This window comes from Myotis nattereri, assembly GCF_964212035.1.
Source record: "Myotis nattereri genome assembly, chromosome: 17".
In the NCBI taxonomy this organism is placed as follows: Eukaryota; Metazoa; Chordata; class Mammalia; order Chiroptera; family Vespertilionidae; genus Myotis; species Myotis nattereri.
This window is the reverse complement of record NC_138092.1, coordinates 20,429,786-20,457,747: the sequence shown is the minus strand read 5'-3', so window position 1 is coordinate 20,457,747 and position 27,962 is coordinate 20,429,786. Positions and strand designations below refer to the sequence as shown.

The following is a 27,962-nucleotide window of genomic DNA, read 5'->3' as shown; positions in this document are numbered from 1 at the left end:
TGACTTTGAGTGTAAGATAAGTATGTGACATACAATTACTTAATTTATTTGTAGTAAGAATTTTTAAAATTAGGCATTTAAGTATGTTTTGGTTGTAGAGATAATATGAGGACTTTTGCCTCATCTTCATAATTCTCTTAAGGCATCCATGTGAAAACAAGGGACATACTAAGTATTCCCCAAAAAATGTTAGTCATTTTTCATGTTATGTTTTATAGTGAAATTATCTTTGGTAAAAGTGACTCATAAAAAACACACATAGAAATTATAAACAAAGCAAACAAAACCATTTCTGTGCAAAAGAATATGACATATCAAAATAAAAAAGGGCCTACAGAAGTGAATGGAGGGGGACCTTCATATTTAACTGGGGGACTAAAGATAAAAACATTTATATAAAACTGTGAGAAAGTGAGAATTAAAACAATTAGATTAAAAGTCTCAGACAGTCTTCAAAGTGTTAAAATTGTCTGTAAATCTATCAATGGTAACTCTTGCTATGTAGACATTTTATTTGCTCATTTTAAGAATTCACAAAGAGAATATAAAGCCCCCACATTTTTCATCCTGACATTTTACAGCACACCATAACTGCAAGACCTGTTACGCCAAGCATTGCAGGTACATCTGCTGGTATCTACATAAGTATGATGGATTCCTGAATTTGTTTCATTTCTGGGGGGAAAAAAGCCTATATACACATTTTAGAGTATTCATTTAAATATTAGTTGTGTGATTTTTCAAACAGTTATTTATCCCATTCACTTTCTCTTAAATAAAAGGTAACAAAACCAATTCAATCTCCATTTGTAAAAATTAACAATTTGATTTTATAAAATATGATGTCTTTTAAAACTCACCACTGTGTTTAGTTTTCCAAGCAAAAAAAAATATGCTTATTTTTTTAGTCTAAAGTGGTCAAAAAATACGATTCCAAAGGTTTAGGCTCAGGGCTGACTAGACACAAAACTTTGAGACCAGGTAACTTCATAATCTTCTTTTATAAAAGTGAAAATAGGCCTGTTACACGAATACCTAAAAATATGCTGAATATGCATATGTTCACAAAACCTAATATAAGTATAGTTTAAGGGCGTTTCTTTATATTCATACAAAATTACTATTTTGAACAATGGATTTGGGAGATTTCTAATTTTATATACAAAATAAAATTTATGCCTGGCCATGGTAGCTCAGTGGTTGAGCATCGACCTATGAACCAGGAGGTCACAGTTCCATTTCTGGTCAGGGCACTTGCCAGGGTTGTGGGCTCCATCCTCAGTAGTGGGTATGCAGGAGGAAGCCACTCAAATGCTTCTCTCTCATCATTGATGTTTCTATCTCTCTCCCTCTTGCTTACTCTCTGAAATCAATAAAAATATATAATCAAGTTAGAAATCCAGGGAAAGTTTCTACACAATGAAAAAGACAACACAAAATAATTGAAAAAACGTGTGTATATTGCACAACCAATTGGAAAGGCCTCAGAAACTAACTATATCTTAAAATTGTAACTGATAATAGCAATAATAAAAATAACATTTACTGAACTCTTGCTATTGAGTCCTAGAATTTATTGTAGAATTTAAGCATAATGCTAGAATATATAATTGTGATTTTTTTCAACTAAAAATCGTGCATCGCATAAGTTTTATATTTACATTTTATATTTATACATCATATAGCAAGAATAAATACTAGCCACAAATCAGAATTTTAGCATAAATAGAGGTTAGGACTTAAGAAAATATTGGAGTATATGAGTATATGATTTTTTTAAAAAGGAGACTATATTACATTTTAAATAATTATAAAGTTGAATGCACATCATTTCTTGCTAAATTTAGCAAAATTTAAATTTGAGAAAATTTTGGATCTTGCATATCTCTTAACATGTAAGTTTGTAAAATTTAATTTTTTAGTGCTTTTGAGCATTAGTTGTACTGCTACTTTTCTCATCAAATGATGGCTGGTATTGGTTGAAAGAATTATAAAGCAAATATCAGTTTATCAGAAATTTATGTAGAGTGGTAAGCTTTATGTGAAGGATGGTAAAGCAATCGCCACAGGAATACTAGCTAGCTTTTACTCTGTGTCCGTATAGTTTCTTGATCTTTCTTCTTCTAAGGATAGGGAAGCAGTGACCAAATAGTAGCCTCCGTGATAAATATGTTCTGAAGGACTGTTTTGGTTGAAGCATATGAAGAAAGCCTAGTCTAATATAATGCAGCACATTGTATGTGGAAGCAGATAGAAGTTTGGATGTCATAGTTTTTTTCATTTTGAATAATAATGTTTAAATAAAAATTTAACATGAAATGAGTTTATTATTTATTAATTTATTTAGAAATAACACCTTAAAATGTGCTTTTAAAATTTCTGATGCAATTTATATTAATAAATATAAGCCACGTAAACAAGAAAAAAAAAAGCAAAAGAAATGTTTTGTTTTGCAGTATGGGGTATAAGAAAAAGTGTTAAATTGTAATGTTTTTAAGCCCATAACAGGGATCCACCATTTATTTAAAAAAAAAATGATGAAAAGTTATCCTCCTAACACAGTCACATACTTTTGTAATTGCTAAACACAATTTTAAACTTTGAGATAGAATTGAGAATTCTGATTATATTTGTCTTTCCTTCTTCCTTTGGTTAAAATTCTACACCTGAATACTTAGTGGTAAATGAAAGAATCTCTTAAATAAAACAGAAAAATTAAACAGTGTACCCTGTGTATTATGAGACTAGAACACAGGTCTTCCAACTCTTAATCCAGTGGCGGAAATGCCACAAATAACGCAATGGGTTTTAACATTATACTGACTTATGTTGGAATTACTAGTTAGTGAGTTAGTAATATATTACATTTCTTGTTACCAAATTAAACAAATCTGTCAGTAGTGACATGTGCCATATTTTCAAATTCAAATACACATTAGTTTTAATAACTAAAATGAAAACTAAAAATCATTATATCACTATAGTTTATTGAGTATAAATATAAAGATAAAATAATAATTCAAGGTAACAAGTAGGGATTATTCATCCAGCTTTCATGATATCAAATGCAGTGGGAGGGAAAGGTATTATTGTACATTTGAAAAGTTAAACAAGACAAGATACAAACCACTTTCTAAAAAAGTTATTTTTCAGAAAAGTTATGATCTGATTTAATCACACATTTGAAATGCAGCTATTGCCACTTGCAAGATAAGTTATTGTAAAAATAAATACTATAAATTTGAAAAGTTAAGGTAATAAAATGAATATTGCATTCTATTTCTCTTTATTTGTGTTAGAATATCATCTAAGTAGGAAATGAATGGGGTTGGGGATGTTCTGATAACATTTACTAAATAATGCCATAATAAATAAAGGTCTGCCAGACCTTTCCCCACATTATAAAATATTTCTATTATGCTAAAAAAATCATGTTAAACCTAAAAAGCAGTGAATACAATAAACAAAAATGCTTAGCATTTGAAAACAAGAAGAAAACAAAGGAATGTCTATGTCTTGCATTTAATGAATTTTATTTAATAATTATTAGAACATACATAGTTTCAATGGTTTTAAAAATAGCTGTGAATATAAAAATGCTTCACCTTGAACATTCTTTATCGGTTCCTCCCTTCCTAATTCATGGTTAGTAAAGAAAATTCTTTCCCAAAAAATGCCTTTGTTAAATGAGCCAGAATTTACACTATTGAATTTATTTATTCAATCATACACTCACATGCACGTACCAGACATGTACAATACTATTCCCTTGTTTCAAAAGTTTTTCCAAATATGTGGTGATGGAAGATGATTTGACTTTGGGTGATGGGCCCACAATGCAAGACACAGATCACATTCATAAAAATGTACACTTAAAACGTATCTGATCTTATTAACCTATGTCTCCTCAATATATTTAGTTTTTAAAAGTGTAAACACAGTACACTGGAAGAAATTGAAACATAAAAGACCACAGCATACTTGAATTTATCTTTATGATAAAATAAATTTTAAATGCTTATTATTGAAATACAACTATTAAAAATGTCATTTTAGTTTTATGTTTAATAGGATTTATAGAAGCCCTAGTTGCTTGATCACATGTCAATATTTAAGGTATATGCTGTGTAATACACAATAGAATTTACATTTTTATAGCATACACTTCAGATTTAACATTTCATTGATACATGACTTAGAGCGGGGTCTTGCAATTGTTAATTGAAATATTCATCTTTTTTATATATGTGTTCTATTGAAATTATAAAAGGATGCTAAGTATGGATATATCATTTAACATTTAAAATTTTTGTGAATTTAAACTTTGTTATTTTCAATTTACTCCTTATTGTCTCTTACAATAGATATTCTCTTGGCCTTCTATCTTCTGCATTTGTATTACAATATTTATAATTTTTACTTTCAAAAATATTGATTTTTCTTTTCAATTTAAATTGACAAATGCTTTATAAAGAAAACATATAAGGTTAAGTCCTATTTCAAACTGTTTGGACCGAGGTGGCACCTTCTTAGCTAGGTGTTGTCCCCTAACCTCACCCAACCAAATATTCAAGTTTAAATGTAAGTACATCACAGAAACGTACCCTTTCTACACACACACACACACACACACACACACACACACACACACACACACACAGCTTTTGTAGTGTTCAACATCTCTTATTCCTAGTAACAGCATTATCCAGCTGAGCTCTTTGACCATATGGACTTTTCTTCTGTGGGCTTGCAATCTTTTTTAAATTTTTATTTGTTTTTTTTAGAATCACAGATTTGTGTTGACACTACCATCAAATCTTTAGACTCATTTGCAGTACTTAAATCTTAAAATGAAGAGAAAAGAAGAGGTAGAATTCCTACTTATAATACATTTTTGAATTGGTAGAAACGACAATTATACTTCAAAATACAAAATGCAAATTTTGTTAAAAGGAACTTTAAGACAGCTAGAACATTCACAAATGGCAGAAACAAAATTTAGAGCAGTTGAAAACTCCAGTAGAACTAAACTTTAGCTTACCATAAGGGTGGGTGTGAGGAAGAGAATTACAACTAAAAGCACAACTTGAGAGAGTTGTAGTCATTTTTACACTATAAATAAAGGGTCATAAATAATCTCAAAATTGTAAAGAGACTGAGCAGTCCTCTGATCATAGCTTCTTATTTCTAAGAGAAGAACCCAAGCTCTGGCCTGCGTGCTCAGTGGTTAGAGTATGAGACCCCGTGCACCAAAGGGTCTGTCAGGGGCAGGTATATGGTTGGTTTTATCCAGCCTGGTTGGAGATTGCCTGTTGGGGTGCTTGCAGGAGGCTACCAATTGGTGTCCCTCCCTCCCTCCCCCTCTCCCCCCTCCATCCCCTTTTCCCACCCTTCTTCCCTCCCTCCTAGTCTCTGTAAAAATCAATTGGAAATATATTAGTGGGTGAAGATTAACAAAAACTAAAGAAAGAAAGAAAAAAAAGAGATCAAGGTAAAAAGGCAGATTTTTGTCTAAAACCACACAACTAATATTTGCTAAGAATCAGGTCTCTCTCTCTTTTTTTAATTCTCACTTGAGGATTCCCCCTCCCCCCCCCCCATTGATTTCTAGAGAGAGTAGAAGGGAGGGAGGAGGGAGAGAGGGTGAGAGGGGGAAAGAGACACCCATGAGAAACATCAGTTGGTTGCCTCCCACACAGGGGGATAGAACTGCCACCACTTGCCCTTTACCAGGAATCGGACCTGTGACCCTTTGGTTCCCTGGGCCAACACTCTGACCATGAAGCCAAACCAGCCAGGGCAAGAATCAGGTCTCTTTAAAATACTGCTCCAGGGATCATTATATCTTCTTTTAAAAAAAGTGGTATGGATAGATAGTTATTTGTTTATTCCAGGAGCCCATCAGATCCTGTCTCTACCTTTCTACTTTTGAAAATATTAACAAGAAAAAAAATCATAAACTGTTAAAAACCAATAAAATATCCATAATTGGGTAAAATGAAAAAGTACAATTAGTGAAATGGTCATTTAAAACTAACAAAAACAGTTTTGTGTTTCTCAAATTCATGGCATGAATAAAACCTAATTGCCTATTTTTTTTCCCATTATTCCCACCTATAAGCCTCATAAAGACCAATCTGTAAAAAATTCTAAGTTATAACTGAGGAAGTTAACTATATCCCTCGCCTACTTGCTCATGCTGTATTTTTTTTTTTAAAAGAAAATGATTGATATTTAAAAATCTTGTTAAATAAGATTGCATAACTTTTAATTAGTGGGGTTTCAATTAAATAGATTTTCTTTATTTTACTTGGTATCATTAAAATTTTAAATAGTATTCCGAACTATGGTTTATCAATTTTAAAAATGATATAGCAACTTCAATCAAATAATTTTTACTTAAAAGGAAACGATTCTTTTTTTCATCCAAAATACTTTAAAAAATGTTTTTAGAAAAAGAGTAGTAGACATTTTATTTTATTTTTTTTAAATATATTTTATTGATTTTTTACAGAGAGGAAGGGAGAGAGATAGAGAGTCAGAAACATCGATGAGAGAGAAACATCGATCAGCCACCTCCTGCACATCCCCCACTGGGGATGTGCCTGCAACCCAGGTACATGTCCTCGACCAGAATCGAACCTGGGACCCCTCAGTCCACAGGCCGACGCTCTATCCCCTGAGCCAAACCGGTTTCGACAGACATTTTAGATTAATTCCAACAAGTAGCTGTAATTCAGTTTCACAAATTTTAAACAATATGGATTAATATCAATCATATTGTCAAAACCAATGACTATGAAAGGAAATGGTTATTGGCAGAAATGGTAAAGTATATTTTAATTTTTCAAGTTATGCCATTTAATAAATGTGCCCCAACATTTTAGTTAGGCTAAATTACCTAAAAATGCATTAGTTTATTTTAAAGACCAAGTTCATTAAATTCTTCACACTTCTATGTCTCAGTATTTTAATTTGTCCTGTTTAATACATAAAATTTGAAGAATTCAAGTGGTTTATGATAAAGTATTAATGTTTTGCTCTCATAAAAACCTTGAATAGTATAAAAAATACCTACATGTATATGCAGGATTCTCCCCATAGAACACTTAGAAACCCTTCTTTACTGCTTGGTATTTTACTACTTAGTGATTATATTGCTAATTTTTCTTTTCTAAATTTTTCTTCTGGATACCCTATATTAAGCTTAAGAAAGCAGTTTTTTTTTTTAACTTGCATAAATCCATGCTAACAAGATTTGTTAACTTGAATTTCATTTTAAAATTGTATATCCTGATACATGTTTTTGTTTGTTTTCTTAAATAGTGAAAAAGGCCATAGATTTTAAATCTAGAGGATTTAAATTGTTTCCAGGGAAAGACAACAGCAACAAGTTTTCTATCTGTGAGTGTACCCCTTTTTTTGTTACTTTCTCTAGTGCAAGAGTGAAGTTTGTGATGTCTGTGTTGTTTGTGTGTGTTTTATAAGTTTGTATATTTACCAAATTAACTGCATTAATATCTATATAACATGCATGATTATTATTCAGTAACTTACTGTATTTAAATGTATATTGAGTTAATGGATTAATATGATACACTCCCAAGCTCAGCTTATTTCAAAAGGTAAATAAACTCTTTTGATTTAGTATGTTGATAATACTCTAGTTTTGTAATTCCAGGATATGAGATTTAAAAGAAGAAAAGGAGTGAAATTTCTCAAATCAGAGGTTTCTTGTAGGAATTTTTGTTTGATCATATCTAAATTTCAACAAAATTACTTTTCTAAGGAAAGGCATTAATAACAAATTTTTATTTAAGGAAAAAATATATACTTAATTTGAATTTAAATATCCAAACCTTTTATCTCAATAGTCTTTTGTGAATTAATTATGACGTTCATCCATGAATCTTATTATGAGTAACTAAATGAGTGCATTTATTTACATTACTATACATAAACATAAAAATTTTAGGAGCGGTATGCATTTTTGTAGTATAAATCAATAGCAATTTGTAGAAATCCCTGCCTTGCTGTTTACACAGATAGATATTATAAATTTTGAAAGAAGCTATTTATGACACAGCATCTGACTTCTACAATAACATGTTGGCAGTAAATAAGATTAACAATGTAGCCAAAATGAGGCTACATTATATGCTACCTGCTTTATACTTTTATATATCCTAGAAAATTCAAATTTTTTATACTAAAATATATTAGATTTATTAAGACATTAATATGTATGTAACTCTGTATACTTGGTATATTGCCTTAGTGGGCATATATATTTTGTTCATTTTTTTTGTACATGGGTTATGAAGGTGATCAAGAAAGGAAACAGACATAACAGTATTTGGGGGCTATTGGGGTGACCTGGATTAAAAAATTCTTTAAAGAATATTTGCTTTAAAATTGTCAATAAATTTCATAGGCCAAAAAATATTAATATGAAACAAAAAAGTTAATTTACTTAATAAATTTATAACAAATTTTGTACTTCTCTATTGAATTTTATGTGAGTAGAAAAACACTCTTGTACTTACTTATTTTTATTTTTGGATGTAAATAATCCCACTTCAATCAAAACAACTTATGCCAAATTTTTAAAGTCACAAAATAAGCCATTATTTTACATTTTATTTTACTATAATTTTTATCTAATACTTAATCACTACTTTCAAAAATATATTCTCTGGTTGTTTAAAGAAAAAGATTATATTTCAATTTTATCATTATTATATATCTGTTATCAAATAAGCATTTGGGGCTTCATTTCTTTGAGATCATTTATTAAACACAGGACCAAATAATTTTAAAAGGAGGCATTTTTATATGACACTTTCAAATGAAAAAAAAAAGTAAAGCTTGTGGTATTTGTAAAAACATTAAATTCTGTTACTGGAACTGCCAGACATGAGCAAAATTGTACAGGACATGAACTACACACACTGCCAAAGCATGTCTTTCCATGACAGCACCTGTAAAGTTTATCAAGAAACAAATTAATAAGAGGTTCAAAAAGCTGCAGGTAGTCCTCCTGGGGAGCATTTGGTTGTTTGGATGGCTAATTCTGATTTTTCTTCTAACTTTAGTGAGTAAAATTAAATAGTCTATATTCCTCCTTTGTTATTCTTCTTCAAAAAGAGTACATTTGCGGAGAAAGGAAAAGTATATATACAAGTTCTTATACTTAAAAATGTGGGATTTCGTGAACTAGAAATCTTGCCAAATTTTCTACTAAATTCTAGAATATTCAGGTGTAATAATAAAGAAAACGTGAGCTTCCTATAATGCGTCATTTTGTTTATTTTTTTCATCTTCTTCAAATCCATACTTTCATTCATTCCACAATTTTATTTGAGCTACTTCTCCATTGCAGCACCATGCTAGAAGGTAAAAGAGTGAATGAATAAAGTACAGTCTCATATAACAATTTATAAATACATATAATAAAGACACTTCAATTTTATAAGAAATGACAATTTATTTGATTTTTAAAATGCTATCAATTTTGTCCTTTCTTTTGCCACAAATGTCTGGGGAAAAAGGACTCATGTTGAAATATTGATAATAGTAATAAAACACTTAAAGATCAGAGCAAAAGGGTATGCCTCATAGTAATGCTCTTTTCAACAGGCTGCACCCTGTTCATGTATTTTAACTTTTAAACAATACTTATGTTCTTACCATTTTGCAAGAAATAAAGTGATCAACCACCCAGCCAGTGTGGCTCAATGGTTGAGCATTGACCTATGAACCAGGAGATCACGGTTTCTCAGTCGGGGTACATGCCTGGGTTGCAGGTTCAATCCCCAGTAGGGAGTATGCCATAGGCAGCTGATCAATGATTCTCTCTCATCACTGATGTTTCTATCTCTCTCTCTCCCTCTCCCTTTCTCTCTGAAATAAATAAAAATATATTTTTTAAAAGTGACCACTCTGTTCAGTTACCTAAATAGCATTATGTAGTGGAAGCAGCTGATTAAGTGAGTGAATGCTAACTTCATTTGAATGTCTTGGCATCAAGACAAGTTAGGTAACTTGGGTAATTATAAATTTCTAAATATCAGATAAATAAGTGATTATACATTTTCTTTATTTTTATTTTAAATTTTTTTAATCAATAAACATTAAATACATATATCATGCAGAAGGTTTCCTGTTATCTTTGCATTTTAAATTGGGAAGTCGTTTCCATATAGCAGATGTTCAAAAACACAATTGTTCTAAAGCACAATCCCAAATAGACACAAATAATTAAAATCTGAGATTAACTAAGTGAAAATGGTGAAAGTAACATCTATGCTTTGCTTTTTCAGATAAAATGTCTAGAAAGTGTTTTCAGTTTTAAGTAATGATGCTGTTTGGTCCTGGTGAGATTTCTAGACAATAGATAGGGCTCAAGAGCTAAGAGTAAAATTTCCTGAATCAATCTGCGAAGGTTAAAACCTAGATTAAGGCATTAATTAACAGTATGACCTTGAAACATTTCTAACTTCTCCATGCCTCAGTTTTCTCACCTGAAGGAAGTGTAGAATATTAGTAGATACTCTTAAGGTTGTTGTGAAGAGTAAATGCGTTGATACACGTAACATAGATGTAGAATAGTTTCTGATGCATAGTTAGTGCTAAATATGTGTTTTAGCTATTATAAAAATTTATACAACCCCGGCTTGCTTTTTGAGGCAATAATGACAAAAAAATGGAAAAAAAATATGTTTTATTGTTTTTTATTTCTAATATTTTAATAAAGTACTTCTAGATTATCAACACATAATCTTTTATATATTGTAATATAATGTTATCTATTATAATATAATAGAGTAGGTAAGTATAGTCATACCACTTATTTTCTTCTCTATCTCATGCTAAAAAATTTTTTTGCAATAAAGGAAGATGCTTATTCTTATAAAATATATAATAATTTTTATAAAAGCCATTTAAAGATGTAAAAGATAGTGCTTCCATAGAAAATACTTGACTCATTGAAAATCATATACAAGGATATAGTCATTAATCATACAACTAGGACATATTTACTGTTATTAAGTCCTTTTAGGCATTGTGGGTATATTAAAATAATTATAAGTCTTCCAACTATATTTATCAGGGATATACTATTGTGTGCCTAGGACTAAAGAATGTGAAACTACTCTTTTATAATATGATAAAATAACTTTAAAATTAACTCTATATTTTCCGTGATATATAAAAAGAGGGTTGTGAATAATCTGGAAAAAAATGAAAGATTATATTTTGTAAAAAGTAGCACATGATATGAGTCTTGAAAATTAAATAGGATTTTGACAAAGTGGAAGAAAGGGAAAACATGGAGATATGGAGAAAGCAGAAAGCATAGAATAAGCAAGGCTAACCACTTTTGTCACTTGGAGGCATTTCTGACCTGTTGGATATAACAAGTAAAATTGCAGAATGATAAAGAATCTGTTGCTCTTGAATTATGGATGTGTCTTGATGACCAGTGAGAAATACAATTAATATACTAGAAATTCAGAATAATAGAATTGAACAGTAATAAAAATTTTGTTTGAGGAAGTTCAGTCCGCAAATAAGATGGATTGGAGCTGAGTAATAATGGAATCACAAAAGCATCTTGGTCAGGTTGGTTAGAGCATGCACATGAGATGACAAGAAGAATTTTTATTTTATTTACTTTTTAATAGTTTATTGATTTTTTTACAGAGAGGAAGGGAGAGGGATAGAGAGTTAGAAACATCGGTGAGAGAGAAACTTCAATCAGCTGCCTCCTGCACACCCCCTACTGGGGATGTGCCCGCAACCAATGTACATGCCCTTGACCAGAATCGAACCTGGGACCCTTCAGTCTGCAGGCCGATGCTCTATCCACTGAGCCAAACCAGTTAGGGCAAGAATTTTGTTGGTTTAGTAAGTCATTGAAGGAACAAGAAAGGAACTTGGAAAAGATGGCAAAACTATACTTTGAAAGTCATAAGCAAAGAGGTAATTTTTTCAAGCTGTGAGGAAAATATAAACTATAGATAACTATTGGTTAGTGCCTTTGAATTTGTCCACTATATGTGATATCAACAAAAGTAGCAGAATAGCCACATACACACACACACACACACCAAAAAACAAAACAAAAAAACCAAAGACAGGTAAAATGGAATTAAATAGGAAGTCAACAGACCAAGGCAACATACATATCACGTGCTTTGACCAATGAATATGTAATAAAGTCAGCAATAAGACTATTGTTGGGCTATGGCTATTTAGGCAAGTGGTTTTTTATAGAATAAAGTATACAAAAGTAAAATTTAATATCTAATTGAAAATATGTCAGCATTATTAGAGACATGAATGTTGGGCCATCATCTGACAATTATCTTGCTATTTGATAAATCAATTTAAGCATATTGACTAGTCTGAAATAAATGATGCAGGGATCCAGCTGTTCTCAACATTGACTTTACTTTAGAATCACTTTGAGGTTTATTATAAAATAAAAATTAACAAAATTAATGCCAGGTCCTGCCATAGATTAAATATGTTAGAGTATTTAGAGGTAGAAGTAGCCATCTTTATTTTTTAAAGAAAGCTCCACAGTGATTTTAATCCATTGTGTAAAATGAGAACCATTACAAGGTTTATATATTTTTTCTTTTCTGAAATCTCTGCTGAAAGATACTATTCTTTTCTTTTTACAAAAATTATTTGAATTTATTGGATTAATATTGGCTAATAAAATTATATAGGTTTCAAGTGTATAATTCTATAATACTTCATCTTTATATTGCATTGTGTGTTGACCACCCAAGCAGATAAATTCATGAAGAGCAAAATAGAAGTTATTCTCCAGTTTCTTATACAATTGAATTTATGAAATGATATCAATCAGATATTTCAAAATTATCTGGTTTTATAATATTTCCATTAATAAGCTATCTATCTTAGGAATTTATCCAATGTGGTCACATTCACTGAACATATTAATTAATATTTCATTAACTGGGTGTTCTGAAGAAACTATTGAAAATGTGTACAATGGCTAAGTAAAACATAGTCATGACAATTGCTAGAGGATATGTCATTATTTTATTTATCAGAATTATAACTAGAGGCCCAATGCACAAAATTTATGCAAGGGGCTTGGCCCTCGCAGCCAATGCGACTTCACTTGGCTCTCACAGCCCCAGCTTTGTCTGGAAGGTTGTCCGGAAGGACGGCCAGTCTAATTAACATATTACGCTTTTATTATTACAGATTCTAGGCTTTGCTTAGTAATTTGCCCCATAGTTTTATTTTGGCATTTGTAGCCTAAATTAATAATTTTAAACTTTTTTCATAATAGCTTATTTTTCTATTGCACCTTTAGAAATAATAGGTATCCAAATTACACTGTTATAATTGGTTATGACTTCTTTACTGCAAATAATTAATGGAAACTCTGTTATTGATGCCCTGGGAATGCATATACAGAGATTTCACAATTTAATGGTAATTAAAAATAAATTGTTAACTGTTGATGTATTAATATCATAATAGTATGTCATTTAGAATATGACCATCAAACTTAATATTTTTTAGGTATATAAATAGAAAAAATTGTTTTGTATTCATTACTAGATTATAGAATTTTATTTTAACTTTTGATATTTAAACTGTAATGACAAAATGCAGGAATATATTTTATGTAATTATAAAAATTAATATCCTTACTTTTCTAATTACATAGGTTTTGATTCTTTTTTTTCTCTTTTCTGTGTTACAGTAAATGAGGGAGGTATTAAAACAGCTTCCAATTTATGTCCAGATCCAGGTGAACCAGAAAATGGGAAGAGAGTTGGATCAGATTTTAGGTAATATTTAATTGTTTATTTCGTTATTTTGTTAAAGTTTATTTTAATTAAAATTTAGTTGATGTGTTACTATTAACACTATTTTATTATTTTAAAGTATCAAATAAAAAAAAAACTTTAAAGAGCACTTTTGGAGTTTAAATGATTAATTTCTCATCATGTACTAAGGGAAATGATGGGATTTGGATTTGAAAGACGTGAGTTTGAATCTGAGTTCTCCTGCTTATTAGTTGTTTGATATTGGGTAAGTCATTCACTTTTGTTTGTCTGAATTTCCTTCTATGCAACATGTAAATCAAATCTACCACATGTGATGATGAGTTTGAAATGAGGTACTGCCTGTGAAACCTTCCTGCAAACATTTTATATGTATTTTTTGGAAGTAAACATGAATATGTTTTATCACCATCTTAAAATAGTATTAATTTTGTTAGTTTTAAATTAAGTTACTAAGAACCTGGAGCATGTATGTTATATTTATGGTAGCCATTATTTTACATTACTAACAAATAATATTTTTTAAATCTTGAATTTTCAGTTGTCCTCTGATTATAGCATTTTACAAATAAAAATGTTTTAAAAATCTGTAAAATACTAAATGATACTAAGTGACTTACTAAAATCAATTAAATTCTCAGCTTCGATAAATAAAATTTATAGTTTATAGACTACAAAATGGTAAGCATTTACATGCATTCTTTATTTATTAAAAATTCCCAGCATATATTTATTTAGCCCCTCTTTACAAGTGAGAAAATTGACAATCTGTTTACCCAGCTAATAACTTGATGAAACTTAGATTTGAACTCATTACTCTCGGAATCTAAAACCTTTTAGTCACTACATTACATTTTATTTTGAAGGCAAATTTCATTCAAATCCCATCTTTGCCATAAACTATCTTGTCTTCTCCAAGAGTTTATTTCCTCATATCCTTGAGGGGAAGATTACATGAGATAAGTTATGCGTGGTAGAAATCATAGATCTTAAAACAAGTACTCAATGCTAGCTGCTATTATAGTATGCTATAAAATGAATTTTATTAATGTTAATATTTACTTTGCCCCACTATTTTCAAAAATATATGGTTTATTGGAAATCAATTTATTATAAAAGCAATACAGTGAGTTAAATACCATTATGTATAGTGGATTTCAAGTCTTAAGATCATCTTTCAATTATGTTTCAAGCACCATCATAGATATTAGGCATCAAGAATCCCACACAGGACTACATTGTAATATGGTCATCATCATTTAAGAATGTGCCTGGCCAGCATGGCTCAGTGGTTTAGCGTCAACCTATGTATGAACCAGGAAGTCATGGTTTGATTCCGGGTCAGGGTAGATGCCCAGGTTGCGGGCTCGATCCCCAGTGAGGGGCATGTGAGAAGCAGCCGATTTATGGTTCTCTTTCATCATTGATGTTTCTATCACTCTCACTCTCTCCCTTCCTCTATGAAATTAAAATAAATATATGTATATTTAAAACAAGAATGTATGAAATATTATAGAAGCACAGACAAGGTACGGTGTTTTGGAGACTAGGAGGTAAGGGTCACAAAATGCTAACATTGAACTGGTTCTAAAGGATTACTAGAATCTGGTATAGATAGGAAGAGAAATTCAGAAAAAAATATATTCTTTATTTCTTTATCTATTGTGTGTCCATTATGTACCTGGCCTTGTACTAGAAACTGATAAAACAGACATAATACATGACTTCCATATTTCTTATAATTTAAAGGCAGAAAATAAGAAAAAATGAACACATGCAGATGTAATCACAAATTTATAAGTGCTTTAAAGTAAAAAAAAAATTAAAATTGTGTTTTATGAGAGAGAGAGAGAGAGAGAGAATAAAAATGTCATGGTGGGAGCCCACCCAATTTAAGAAGGTCCCACTCTCATATTTACTGGAATAATTTCCCCCCATATTTTGTATATATATATATATATATATATATATATATATACACACACACATATATATGTGTATATATATATATATATATTCATTCTTTGATGGACAATTTTTAAATTGTTGACATTATTACAGATCTCCTTCATTTTCCCCAACTTTGCCCACCTCCACCCAGTCTCACCCTCCTTCCCTGGTCTTTGCCAGACAAGGAAGGGAGATCCTCAGAGTGAGGAAGAGCTTGATTAACTGTTCCAGGAAAGTAAAGATCAGAGAGTCTAAAAGCATCGAATGAAGTTGAGGAGATAAGAGGGAAACCGGATCTCTTTTGCAGAGGAAGCTAGTTGGCATCCATTCAGCCTAATGAATTAAAGATTTTTTAAACAGTGTTTTTATAATGTGGGAGCTAATATTTAAAAATCAACGGAGTTCTCTCTCTCTCTCTCTCTCTCTCTCTCTCTCTCTCTCTCTCTCTCTCACACACACACACACACACACACACACACAGTTTTTGCACTGTTAGACTTAGCAACTGAAACAACTGTATGTTCATGTTGACATCTGGTTCAACCAGTGAACAGCTGCTCTCTTTGGGCTGAGAAAGCCTGTTCTGCTTCACCATGGTCACCCCTAGGCTACTTCAGTCATTTAGGGCACCTACCTATTATGGGAAGTTGTAAAGAGTTGTAAGAGGGTGGCCTAGCGCAGCTTATATTTTCAGTTGGGCGTGCTTTATATTTTAGATAAATTGATTCAAGGAAAGAGAAGTTTTAGTTAAAAGGCTGCTGAACTAGTCTGGGTGTAAGATGGTGGGGACTTGGACTCCAGTGGTGAGGACAGTAAACTAAACAGATTTAAGATACATTTTAAAGTTAAAATTCTCAGTATTCAATGATAATTTGATGTAGAAAGTAAGAAAAACAAAAAAAAATAATGGAGATACCTTTTTTTTAGCTTAAACATTGTAAAATGAAAATCCAGAGGTTTGTGGAGAAAAATCAAGAGTTCTGTTTTGATATTGTAAACTTTAAGTGATTTAAATATTTTCAAGTGGGAATATTAAGTTTGTAGTTGAACATAATTGATATTCAGAGATTGTAGGGAATCATCGGCATTAGATATTGTAAAGAATATTAAATCAGGAGAACCAAGATGGCGGCATAGGTTAACGCCGGAGTTTGCTGCTTTGAACAACTACTTCAAAAGTGAAACTAAAAGACAGAACGGACATCACCCAAAACCACTGGAACGCTGGCTGAGTGGAAGTCCTACAACTAGGAGGAAAGAGAAACGCATACGGACACTCAGAGGAGGCGCAGTGCTGAAGTCAAATTCTGAGGTGCGGAGTGCGCGGAGCGGGCTGGTGGCGGAGGGCGCGGTTGGCGTTTTCAATCGGGAGGGAGTCGCAGACTCTGAGCTCCAGATCCGGGCGAGTCTTTAGGGACCCAGACTCAAACGGGAGAAGCGGGACTGCCTAGCTTCGGTCAGAGCGAGTGCAGCTTTCTCTCTGAGCTTTGCAGCGGGTGCTGGGACTCAGAGAGGCAGAGCCCCTGGGGACAGGACTGAGAGCGGCCATAACTGCTCTCTCCGGCCCACCCTGTTGATCCTGTGCGACCCGCCCCGCCCAAGCCCTGCACAGAGGCATTTGCCGGATAGCCTCAGGCAAAGGCTAGATTAGCACCTCCCTAGAGGACAGAAGTTCTCTCACTGCTGACACAGCTGATTCTCATAGCCACTTGGCCTGGAGGTCAAACCCTCCCTGGAATTAGCTACAACAATCAAGATTTAACTATAAGACCACGAACAAAGACCACTAGGGGGTGCACCAAGGAAGCATAACAAAATGCGGAGACAAAGAAACAGGACAAAATTGTCAATGGAAGATCTAGAGTTCAGAACCACACTTTTAAGGTCTCTCAAGAACTGTTTAGAAGCCGCCGATAAACTTAATGAGATCTACAAGAAAACTAATGAGACCCTCGATGTTATATTGGGGAACCAACTAGAAATTAAGCATACACTAACTGAAATAAAGAATATTATACAGACTCCCGACAGCAGACCAGAGGAGCGCAAGAATCAAGTCAATGATTTGAAATGCGAGGAAGCAAAAAACACCCAACCGGAAAAGCAAAATGAAAAAAGAATCCAAAAATGCAAGGATAGTGTAAGGAGCCTCTGGGACAGCTTTAGGCGTACCAACATCAGAATTATAGGGGTGCCAGAAGATGAGAGAGAGCAAGATATTGAAAACCTATTTGAAGAAATAATGACAGAAAACTTCCCTCACCTGGTGAAAGAAATGGACTTACAGGTCCAAGAAGCACGGAGAACCCCAAACAAAAGGAATCCAAAGAGGACCACACCAAGACACATCATAATTAAAATGCCAAGAGCAAAAGATAAAGAGAGAATCTTAAAAACAGCAAGAGAAAGAAACTCAGTTACCTACAAGGGAATACCCATACGACTGTCAGCTGATTTCTCAACAGAAACTTTGCAGGCCAGAAGGGAGTGGCAAGAAATATTCAAAGTGATGAATACCAAGAACCTACAACCAAGATTACTTTATCCAGCAAAGCTATCATTCAGAATTGAAGGTCAGATAAAGAGCTTCACAGATAAGGAAAAGCTAAAGGAGTTCATCACCACCAAACCAGGATTATATGAAATGCTGAAAGGTATCCTTTAAGAAGAGGAAGAGGAAGAAAAAGGTAAAGATACAAATTATGAACAACAAATATGCATCTATCAACAAGTGAATCTAAGAATCAAGTGAATAAATAATCCGATGAACAGAATGAACTGGTGATTATAATAGAATCAGGGACATAGAAAGGGAATGGACTGACTATTCTTGGGGGGGAAAGGGGTGTGAGAGATGCGGGAAGAGACTGGACAAAAATCGTGCACCTACGGATGAGAACAGTGGGTGGGGAGTGAGGGTGGATGGTGGGGCGGGAACTAGGAGGAGGGGAGTTATGGGGGGAAAAAAGAGGAACAAATGTAATAATCTGAACAATAAAGATTTAATTTAAAAAAAAAGAATATTAAATCAACATGAGTTGATTCCATTAATTAGATAATGTAGAAAGATAGGAGAATCTATGACATAGTCCCAAAAATCTATGCTATTTGATTATTTGATGTAATACAAGGAGCAATCAAATCATGCTTATGAGTGGCAAGAAAATAGTAGTGAGTAGACCAAGGGAAGGAACTGCTAGTTTCAGCCTGATCCCTGCAGGCCAGGCTGAGGGACCCCACCAGTGCATGAATCTATGCACTGGGCCTCTAGTATGCATATAAGATCTTTGGTTAATCTCTTACCACCCTCTCCCCTACCCACTTCTCTCTGAGATTCATCAGTCTGTTCCATGTTTCCATGCCTGTGCATTGAGCTTCTGCCCCTTGGTGGTCAGTGTGTGTTATAGCTACAGGTCGAATGGTCGCTTAGGCTTTTATACATATATATGATATGCATAACTCATGGGCACAGACAATAGTGTAATGAAGGCCTGGGGTGGGGTGGGAGCCAGGTGGAGGGGACAACGGAATGGGACAAAAATGGGAGACATGTAATATTCTCAACAATAAAGATAAATAAAAACAAAACAAAAAGACCTTCCTAATTTAAGCCACTGTCATCTCCCTTGAACCATTAAAACAGCACTAAATTATCTGTCTATTACTCTTGTTATCTATGATACATTCACCAGAGATCAGTCAGAGTGATTTTTTCAAAACACAGATCTGATCAATTCTCTGCTTAAAATCCCCTAATAACGTCCCCCTTGGACTTAGAATAAAATTGATACTCTTAAAAGTAGTCCTTATAGAACCTGTTCTGTTTTTCCCTCAATGAGCCCATTTTGGATTATTCTCCTCATATCCCACTCTGATCCAGCTATCCTGGCCTCTTTTTTGTTTTTGAAACATATCTAGCTTATTCCTACTTGGGGACCCTCTGGCAGATGCCTATTCCAGTAATGTCTCTTTGTTATTAATATGTCAGATTAAATACAACCTCCCTAACAAGTCATTTTTTATTAACTTTATGTTTTATTGTTGACACTATATAGACAACCACATTTCCCCTCCTTTGCCCACCTCCACCCAGTCCCCACCTCAACCCCTTTCCCTGTGGCCATCACCACACTGTTGTCTGTGCCCATGGGTTGGTTATGCATATAGGTCTTTGGCTAATCCTTTCACCTTCTTTCATCCAGGCCCCCTTCCTCATCCCCTCTGATAGCTGTCCGTCAGTTCCATGCATCCATGCCTGTTTCTATTTTGTTTGTCAGTTTATTGAGTTCATTAGTTTCCTCTAGCCAAGATCTGGAAAGAGCTAGAAAGTCTTTTCTGACCCCTTTAGACATTTCTCACTCTATCTTTGATATTATTTCTCTATAGTATTTGTTATGGGATACTGTTCTACTTGTTTATTCATTTGTTTGCTATCTCTGTGCTGGTCCCTGATCTGATTGCCCTCAAATTCACTTCTTAGACCTTCCCTGCTCTGCTGTCTATCATGGGAGAGTTAGGGAATGAGCCTTATAGGCTCAGTTTCCTAGGCTTCTTGCTGACTTTGACCAGCCACTGACACTAGCTGGAAACGGAAAGATGTAAAATAGGGTGAATCCAGGCTCATCCTCTTCTCTCTCTGCCTTGGAGGCTCCTGGACATGGCAGGCTCAACAGTACCCTCACTTAAAACACACACACACCAAAAACAAAAACCAACACCAAAACTAACAACAACAAATAAATCCATCCCCTGAGTTCTAGTTACACTAATCTCTGAGTGCAGGCTGTGTTTTAAGTGCCCCTGCTCTTTCATTGCCCAATTATAACCAATGTCTTGTAGTAAATTGCCTCCCTTGGAAAGGCCTAATGCGATTTCTATTTTGCATTTGGATCTTCACTGATAGAGTTTGTCTATCCCCACTGGAATGCAAACTCGATGAGAACAGAACCTGCCCTGTCTGGTTTATTTATCGGCATGCTTATAATGTGTGGTTTAAAAAAGAAAACTTTTCTTTTTGGCATAGCCCCAAAGATTAAGAATGTTGTACCTAGCTTAATAAGTTCAACCTTTTTAAAGTATGTAAAATAAGCTTTTATCAAATAATATTTTAGAATGATAAGATCTCATATTAGATAAAATTTTCAAGTAGTTTTTTTCAGTGAGCCTAAATATACAATTTCCATATTCCTTTTTCCAAAGTACTTAGAATCAAAGGATAAAAAAGAGGGCAGAGTCTACCACTGAGCTAGGTCTACAAACATTACAGTTATTCAATTTAATGAACATTTACTACATGCCTACAATGTGTCAGACATATCAATTGCTACAGATACAAAGATAAAAAGGGAATATTAGATTGTATAGAAAAAAAGTTTATGATATACTCTGATGTGAAATTACAGATTTTCAGGGTGAGGGTGGGCCATAGGCAGAAACACAGAGCTCTGTAAACCATGCTATTGTTGAATGTAAGTACAAAGTGGAGAGGTAGATACAGCCCGTGAAGGAGATTGCCAAGTAGACAATGGATTTGTATATATTCCCAACTGATGGAATAACACCGTGATTTACACTTTACAAATACTATATAATTTTAAACAAAAAAAGGGAGAGGCAAAATTTGTATGTCATAAGGTAACTTGTTAAACTCTTTTACATAAATATTACAAATAAGGGAATACCCAGTGACCACTTTACAAATGATTATTTTTTCCAAATAACAAGAATTGTAGAAGAAGTTCTTTCTGGCACAGATTCAGCTCCTCAGTAATGACAATTAGGCCTGAGCTACTTGCTATCTTTTAAAACATTTTTCTTCATAATTCTTTGTATATTAGTTTTGAATCTTGTGCTGAATGTCTCATGATGGTGAAATGGCTGCTCTTCCTCTTGTTCTAGATATGAATCCTCCAGATATCAAAACTAAGAGTAAAGAGTTTTCTCTTTCTGAGAACTTAGCTGATGTGGCTCACTTGATTAGGTGTCATTCCAAGCACCAAAAGGTTGCTGGTTCCATTCCTGGTGACAGCACTAGCCTGGGTTGCCGGCTTGATCCCCAGTAGGGGGCGTGCAGGAGGCAAGCAGATAGAGGTATTGCTCACCCAGCATAGTTTCTCTCTCTCCCCCTCTCTAGAAATCAATGAAAAACTTTAAAAACAATAACAACAAACAATTATGAAATATTTGAGGTATATTTGTTTTGGTGAATTTACTTTAATAACAAGGAGATTGATGCATGGAATGTTACAGCTATAATGCAACTAGAGACAATCAAATCCAATCTACTTGAAATTTTCCTTGGTGAGCTATCATGTTGATAAACTGAATTTGAAAAATTGAGTTTATTTTATATGATAGGCTTAATATGGCAGTTGCAACTTAATATGCCAAATTTTCTTTACTAACATATACAATAATTTAGTATTAATTGTCAACATCTCTATATAGGTTTGGAGCTACAAATATTACATGTGATAGTCAGTGTTCAGTCTTAGTTGTACTTCCAATCTGTAAAACATTGAACGTTCATAAACAATGAGGTAGTTGATCTGTGTATTCCTCTTTGCACTTTAAATATCACACACAAAATGACTTGCATAGTTTTATTCTTTGGTGAGAGAATAATTGGTATTTGTAACTGTTACAGCAGTAGATCAAATGGGATTTTATGTAGGAGAGTGCTTTATAAACAAGAATCCCCTAATCAAATATTAATTCTTCATATTCTTTTCAAAAATTTATTCTAAGATTTTAAAAAAGTGATCACCTTGGATATTTTATAACATTGTGTTTGACAAGGTTCAGTTGATCTGTGCCTCTGGAATATCTTCTTACTTTGACTTTAACTCTTTAAACTTTCACTTAAATTGCTTTTTTCCTCTAATAGCCAGTCTTAAACACAGGTGGCAGTCATTGGGAGGGAGGGGGGATTTTTACAGTTAATTGGTTACAAATATTAAAATACCAAAGTTTTATAATTATTGAAACTGAAAAAATTAGGGACAAATAAGGTTATCATCATTGCATTTCTGAGTTCATGCTAATATGGAGAAGAGGAGAGGAGAGGAATACAACTGAGTACAGACAGAACTAATACCATGTGCAAGTACATGATGGTTATTTGTGCCAATGCAAGGCATATTTTATGGATGCCCACCTGTGAACTTCAAGACAGCCTACGGTGGAAACCATTAAGAAGCTTCGCAACCTAATACCACAGGAATAATACTTTTCAGACCTTAATTTTCTTGCAAAATTTATTTTAAATTTTGATTTGTAGGGATTATATAATCAGGTTATAATTCCTAATTGCATAAACCACTCTCTGTCCTATGGTTATAACAACAAAAATGGTGTGAAACATAGAGCTTTTCAAGCAATACTATTTTCAATGCTTATTAATCCCAAGTAATTTAATCCTTACCGATTGTAAAAATTCCTATCACAGAATAAAAATGTCTTCCTAGATTTTAAATAAGTTTTATTTTGTCTCTTAAATGTGTGCCTATGTTGTGATTTTTAAAAATATTATGTCACTTCATAACTCTTTTTTTTTAATTAATTAAATCTTTATTGTTCAGATTATTACATTTGTTCCTCTTTTTTTCCCCCATAACTCCCCTCCACCCAGTTCCCACCCCACCCTCCTCCCTCACTCCCCATCCACTGTCCTCATCCATAGGTGCACAATTGTTGTCCAGTCTCTTCCCGCATCCCCCTCACCCCTTTTTCTCCCAAGAATAGCCAGTCCATTCCCTTTCCATGCCCCCGATTCTATTATAATAACCACTTCATTCTGTTCATCACATTATTCACTTGATTTTCAGATTCACTTGTTGGTAGATGTGTATTTGTTGTTCAAAATTTGTATCTTTACCTCCTTCTTCGTCTTCCTCTTCCTCTTCTTAAACTATACCTTTCAGCATTTCATATTATACTGGTTTGATGGTGATGAACTCCTTTAGCTTTTTCTTATCTGTGAAGTTCTTTATCTGACCTTCAATTCTGAATGATAGCTTTGCTGGATAAGGTAATCTTGGTTGTAGGTTCTTGGCATTCATCACTTTGAATATTTCTTACCACTCCCTTCTGGCCTGCAAAGTTTCTGTTGAGAAATCAGCTGACAATCGTATAGGTCAGCCATGGGCAAACTACAGCCCGAGGGCCGGATCCAGCCTGTTTGAAATGAATAAAACTAAAAAAAAAAAGACCCTACCCTTTTATGTAATGATGTTTACTTTGAATTTATATTAGTTCACACAAACACTCCATCCATGCTTTTGTTCCGGCCCTCCGGTCCAGTTTAAGAACCCACTGTGGCCCTCGAGTCAAAAAGTTTGCCCACTCCTGGTATAGGTACTCCCTTGTAGGTAACTGACTTTCTTTCTCTTGCTGCTTTTAAGATTCTCTCTTTGTCTTTTGCTCTTGGCATTTTAATTATGATGTGTCTTGGTGTGGTCCTCTTTGGATTCCTTTTGTTTGGGATTCTCTGCGCTTCCTTGACTTGTAAGTCTATTTCTTTCACCAGGTGAGGGAAGTTTTCTGTCATTATTTCTTCAAATAGGTTTTCAATATCTTGCTCTCTCTCTTCTTCTGGCACCCCTATAATTCAGATGTTGGTACGCTTGAAGCTGTTCCAGAGGCTCCTTACACTATCTTCGTATTTTTGGATTCTTTTTTCATTTTTCTTTTCTGGTTGGGTGTTTTTTGCTTCTTTGTATTTCAAATCGTTGACTTGATTCTTGCAATCTTGTAGTCTGCTGTTGGGAGTCTGTATAAAATATTATGTCACTTCGTAACTCTTATAACTACTAATATCCAAAAGCACTACTTACTAATTTATTTCTTTTCTCCATCACAGTATATTATTATCCTACTATGTGCCTTTTCCTTAGTTTCTGACATCATTATTGATCTGTATGGTTCTTCACTTGTAATGTAAAAGCACTGTTTATCAAGTGAACATCTATAAGAAAATCATGGTCAAGTAAGACACATACTTTGTTCCAGCAGATGTTGAATATAAGATGTAAACAAAACGAAACCAAAGGAAAAAATAGTACATTGTGGTAAGGACTCCAGAAAAAAAAAAAAAGAGCAAAAAATATCAAGATAAAAGTAAAAACTTTAGTTTCCACTTTTATTCACTAAAATTGTATTGAATTTTAAAATCTGGATGTAAATAATGAGGAGAGGTGTACAAATCCAAAACCAGGTGGAGTAATAGCCTTTTTAAAAGAAGAGATCATTGTTTTGAAATTAGATTAAAAACATGTTAACAATTACAGCTTAAAGTAATTTTCACTTTTTATTGCTAATCTCCATTTCAACTTGTCTAATTTTAAAAGATAAAAAAACATGTTATAAAAATTTTCTATTACAAATTTCATTTTAGTAAAAATTACCTCAGACTATTTTGCAATTAAACTATTTTTGAAATTACTAATATAAATACATTTAGAGAATCATTTGACTTTCAAAGTTATTAAACTGGTATTTACAGGTCATTTTTATACTTAGTTTCTGCATGTTTAATTTTTCTTTTTAATTTAGAAATGACTTGCAGATTCACTAATTTTTAGGTCATTCTGCATGCCTAGATAATTTCTACTTGTGCAGTGATCATTTTTAAAAATGCACATTGCTTTAGTGGGGAATTTCTGTATTTGTCAGGATATCTGGACCTTTAAATCAAACACACACACACACACACACACAAAACAAACAAAAACAACAACCTAAAACTAAAAAAAACACCCCACATAAATACAAATTCACTCTTTATATAATGCTCTGAAGATTCCTTGCTCCATATTCCTTAAATCCAACATCATGTCTTGTGTTAAAATATGGGGGGGAGATGTAATATATATTTTTATTCTTTGTTTTTTCTTTATTGATTAAGGTATTACATATGTATCCTTATCCCCTCCCTCCAGTGTCCTCCCTGTACCCCCCACTCATGCCTGCACCTCCCTGGTGTCTGTGTCCACTGGTTAGGCTTATATGCATGCATACATGTTCTTTGGTTGATCTCTCCCCCTCACTCCCACCCTCCCCTACCTTCCCTCTGAGGTTTGACAGTCTGATCGATGCTTCTCTGTCTCTGGACCTGTTTTTGTTCATCAGTTTATGTTGTTCACTATATTCCACAAATTAGTGAGATCATGCGATATTTATCTTTCTCTGACGGGCTTATTTTGCTTAGCATAATGCTCTCCATTTCCATCCATGCTGTTGCAAATGGTAAGAATTCCTTTTTTATCGTAGCATAGTATTCCATTGTGTAGATGTACCACAGTTTTTTAATCCACTCATCTGCTGATGGGCACTTAGGTTGTTTCCAAATTTTAGCTATTGTAAATTGTGCTGCAATGAACATAGGGGTGCATATATCCTTTCTGATTGGTGTTTCTAGTTTCTTGGGATATAATCCTAGAAGTGGGATCACTGGGTCAAATGGGAGTTCAATTTTTAGTTTTTTGAGGAAACTCCATACTGTTCTCAACAGTGAATGCTCCAGTCTGCATTCCCACCAGCAGTGCATGAGGGTTCCTATTTTTCCACATCCTCGCCAGCATTTGTTTGTTGATTTGTTGATGACAGCCATTCTGACAGGTGTGAGATGGTACTGCATTGTCATTTTGACATGCATTTTTCAAATGATTAATGAATTTGAGCATGTTTTCATATGTCTCTTGGCTTTCCTTTGTCCTCTTTTTGAAAAGTATCTAGTAGTATTTAGGTCTGTTGCCCATTTTTTGATTGGGCTGTTTATCTTCCTTTTGTTAATTTGTATGAGATCCCTGTAAATGTTGGAGATTAAACCCTTACCGATGATAACATTGGCAAATATGTTCTCCCATGCAGTGGGCTTTCTTGTTGTTTTGTTGAAGGTTTCTTTTGCTGTACAGAAGTGTTTTTTTGTTTTTTTTTTATTTTGATGTAGTCCCATTTGTCTATTTTCTCTTTAGTTTCCATTGCCCTAGGAGCTGTATCAATGAATATATTGCTTTGGCATATGTCTGAGATTTTGCTGCCTGTGGATTCTTCTAATATTTTTATGGTTTCCTGTCTTATGTTTAAGTCCTTTGTCCATTTTGAGTTTATTTTTGTGTATTTTGGTGTAAGTTGGTGGTCTAAGAAGGTAAAAGACCTGTACTCAGAAAACTAAAAGACACTGAAAAAAGAGATAGACGAAGACACAAACAGATGGAAGAACATACTGTGTTCAAGGATTGATAGAATCAACATCATTAAATGTCCATACTACCCAAAGAAATCTATATTGATTCAATGCACTCCCCATTAAAATACCAACAGAATATTACACAGACCTACAACAAACTCTCCAAAAATTCATCTGGAAAAAACAAAACAAACAAACAAAAAAACAACCCCAAATAGCTGCAGCAATGCTGAGAAAGAAGAACAAAATAAGAGGGATCTCAATTCCAGATATCAAGCTGTATTACAAAGCCATTGTTCTCAAAACTGCCTTTTACTGTCACAAGAACAAACATATGGACCGATGGAATAGAATAGAGAACCTAGACATCGACCCAAACTACTATGCTCAATTAATATTTGACAAAGGAGGCAAGAACATACAATGGAATCAAGACAGTCTTTTCATTAAATGGTGTTGGTAAAATTGGACAGATACATGCAAAAAAAAGAGAAATAATTCCATATACTTTTAAAAATTCATACCTTCTTTCACTGAGAGCTTAGATGTTTGTGTTTTGCAGTAATATGTACAGTTTTGGGTTTTTTTTCAAAGATAATAGCACTTAAAGTTAGGCCAGTATAATCATGGTGAAAATCAACACTGTTTTCTAAACTCTGTAGTTGCATAATATATGCTTGGTTATTTAGTAATATCAGTTTAAAATGTGCCCAATTGTTTATTTGCGGGTATACAATCAAATTGAGTAACTTACTGAAATAGAAAGTTTTTTTAGCTGGAAAAGGCAGGTGTCTCTTCAGTGGTGACAGAAAAATTATAGTGAATACAGCTTGTCTTCCTTGATTGTTACTGCAGTATAACTAAATACTTATTCAAGAAATACATATTTTTGAGGAAATGTAGTTGTAAGTGATCCTTTAAATTTGATTCAAATAATAAATCAGTTCATAAAAAGAAGGTGGTGCATTTGCACATGATACCCG

The 27,962-nt window shown here is 33.4% G+C and overlaps 1 protein-coding gene across 2 annotated transcripts in view; it reads left to right on the top strand.

Annotated features, from left to right (window-relative positions):
- CSMD3 (CUB and Sushi multiple domains 3) overlaps positions 1–27,962 on the top strand; it is an 879,736-nt gene that overhangs the window by 340,287 nt on the left and 511,487 nt on the right. Inside the window, exons 8-9 of one of the 2 annotated variants that reach the window (XM_081111574.1) lie at positions 7,327–7,404; positions 13,757–13,844. In XM_081111574.1, coding sequence (XP_080967700.1) covers positions 7,327–7,404; positions 13,757–13,844 — 166 coding nt within the window. The remainder of the gene's footprint in view (positions 1–7,326; positions 7,405–13,756; positions 13,845–27,962) is intronic. The other variant, XM_081111575.1, reaches the window with a different exon arrangement.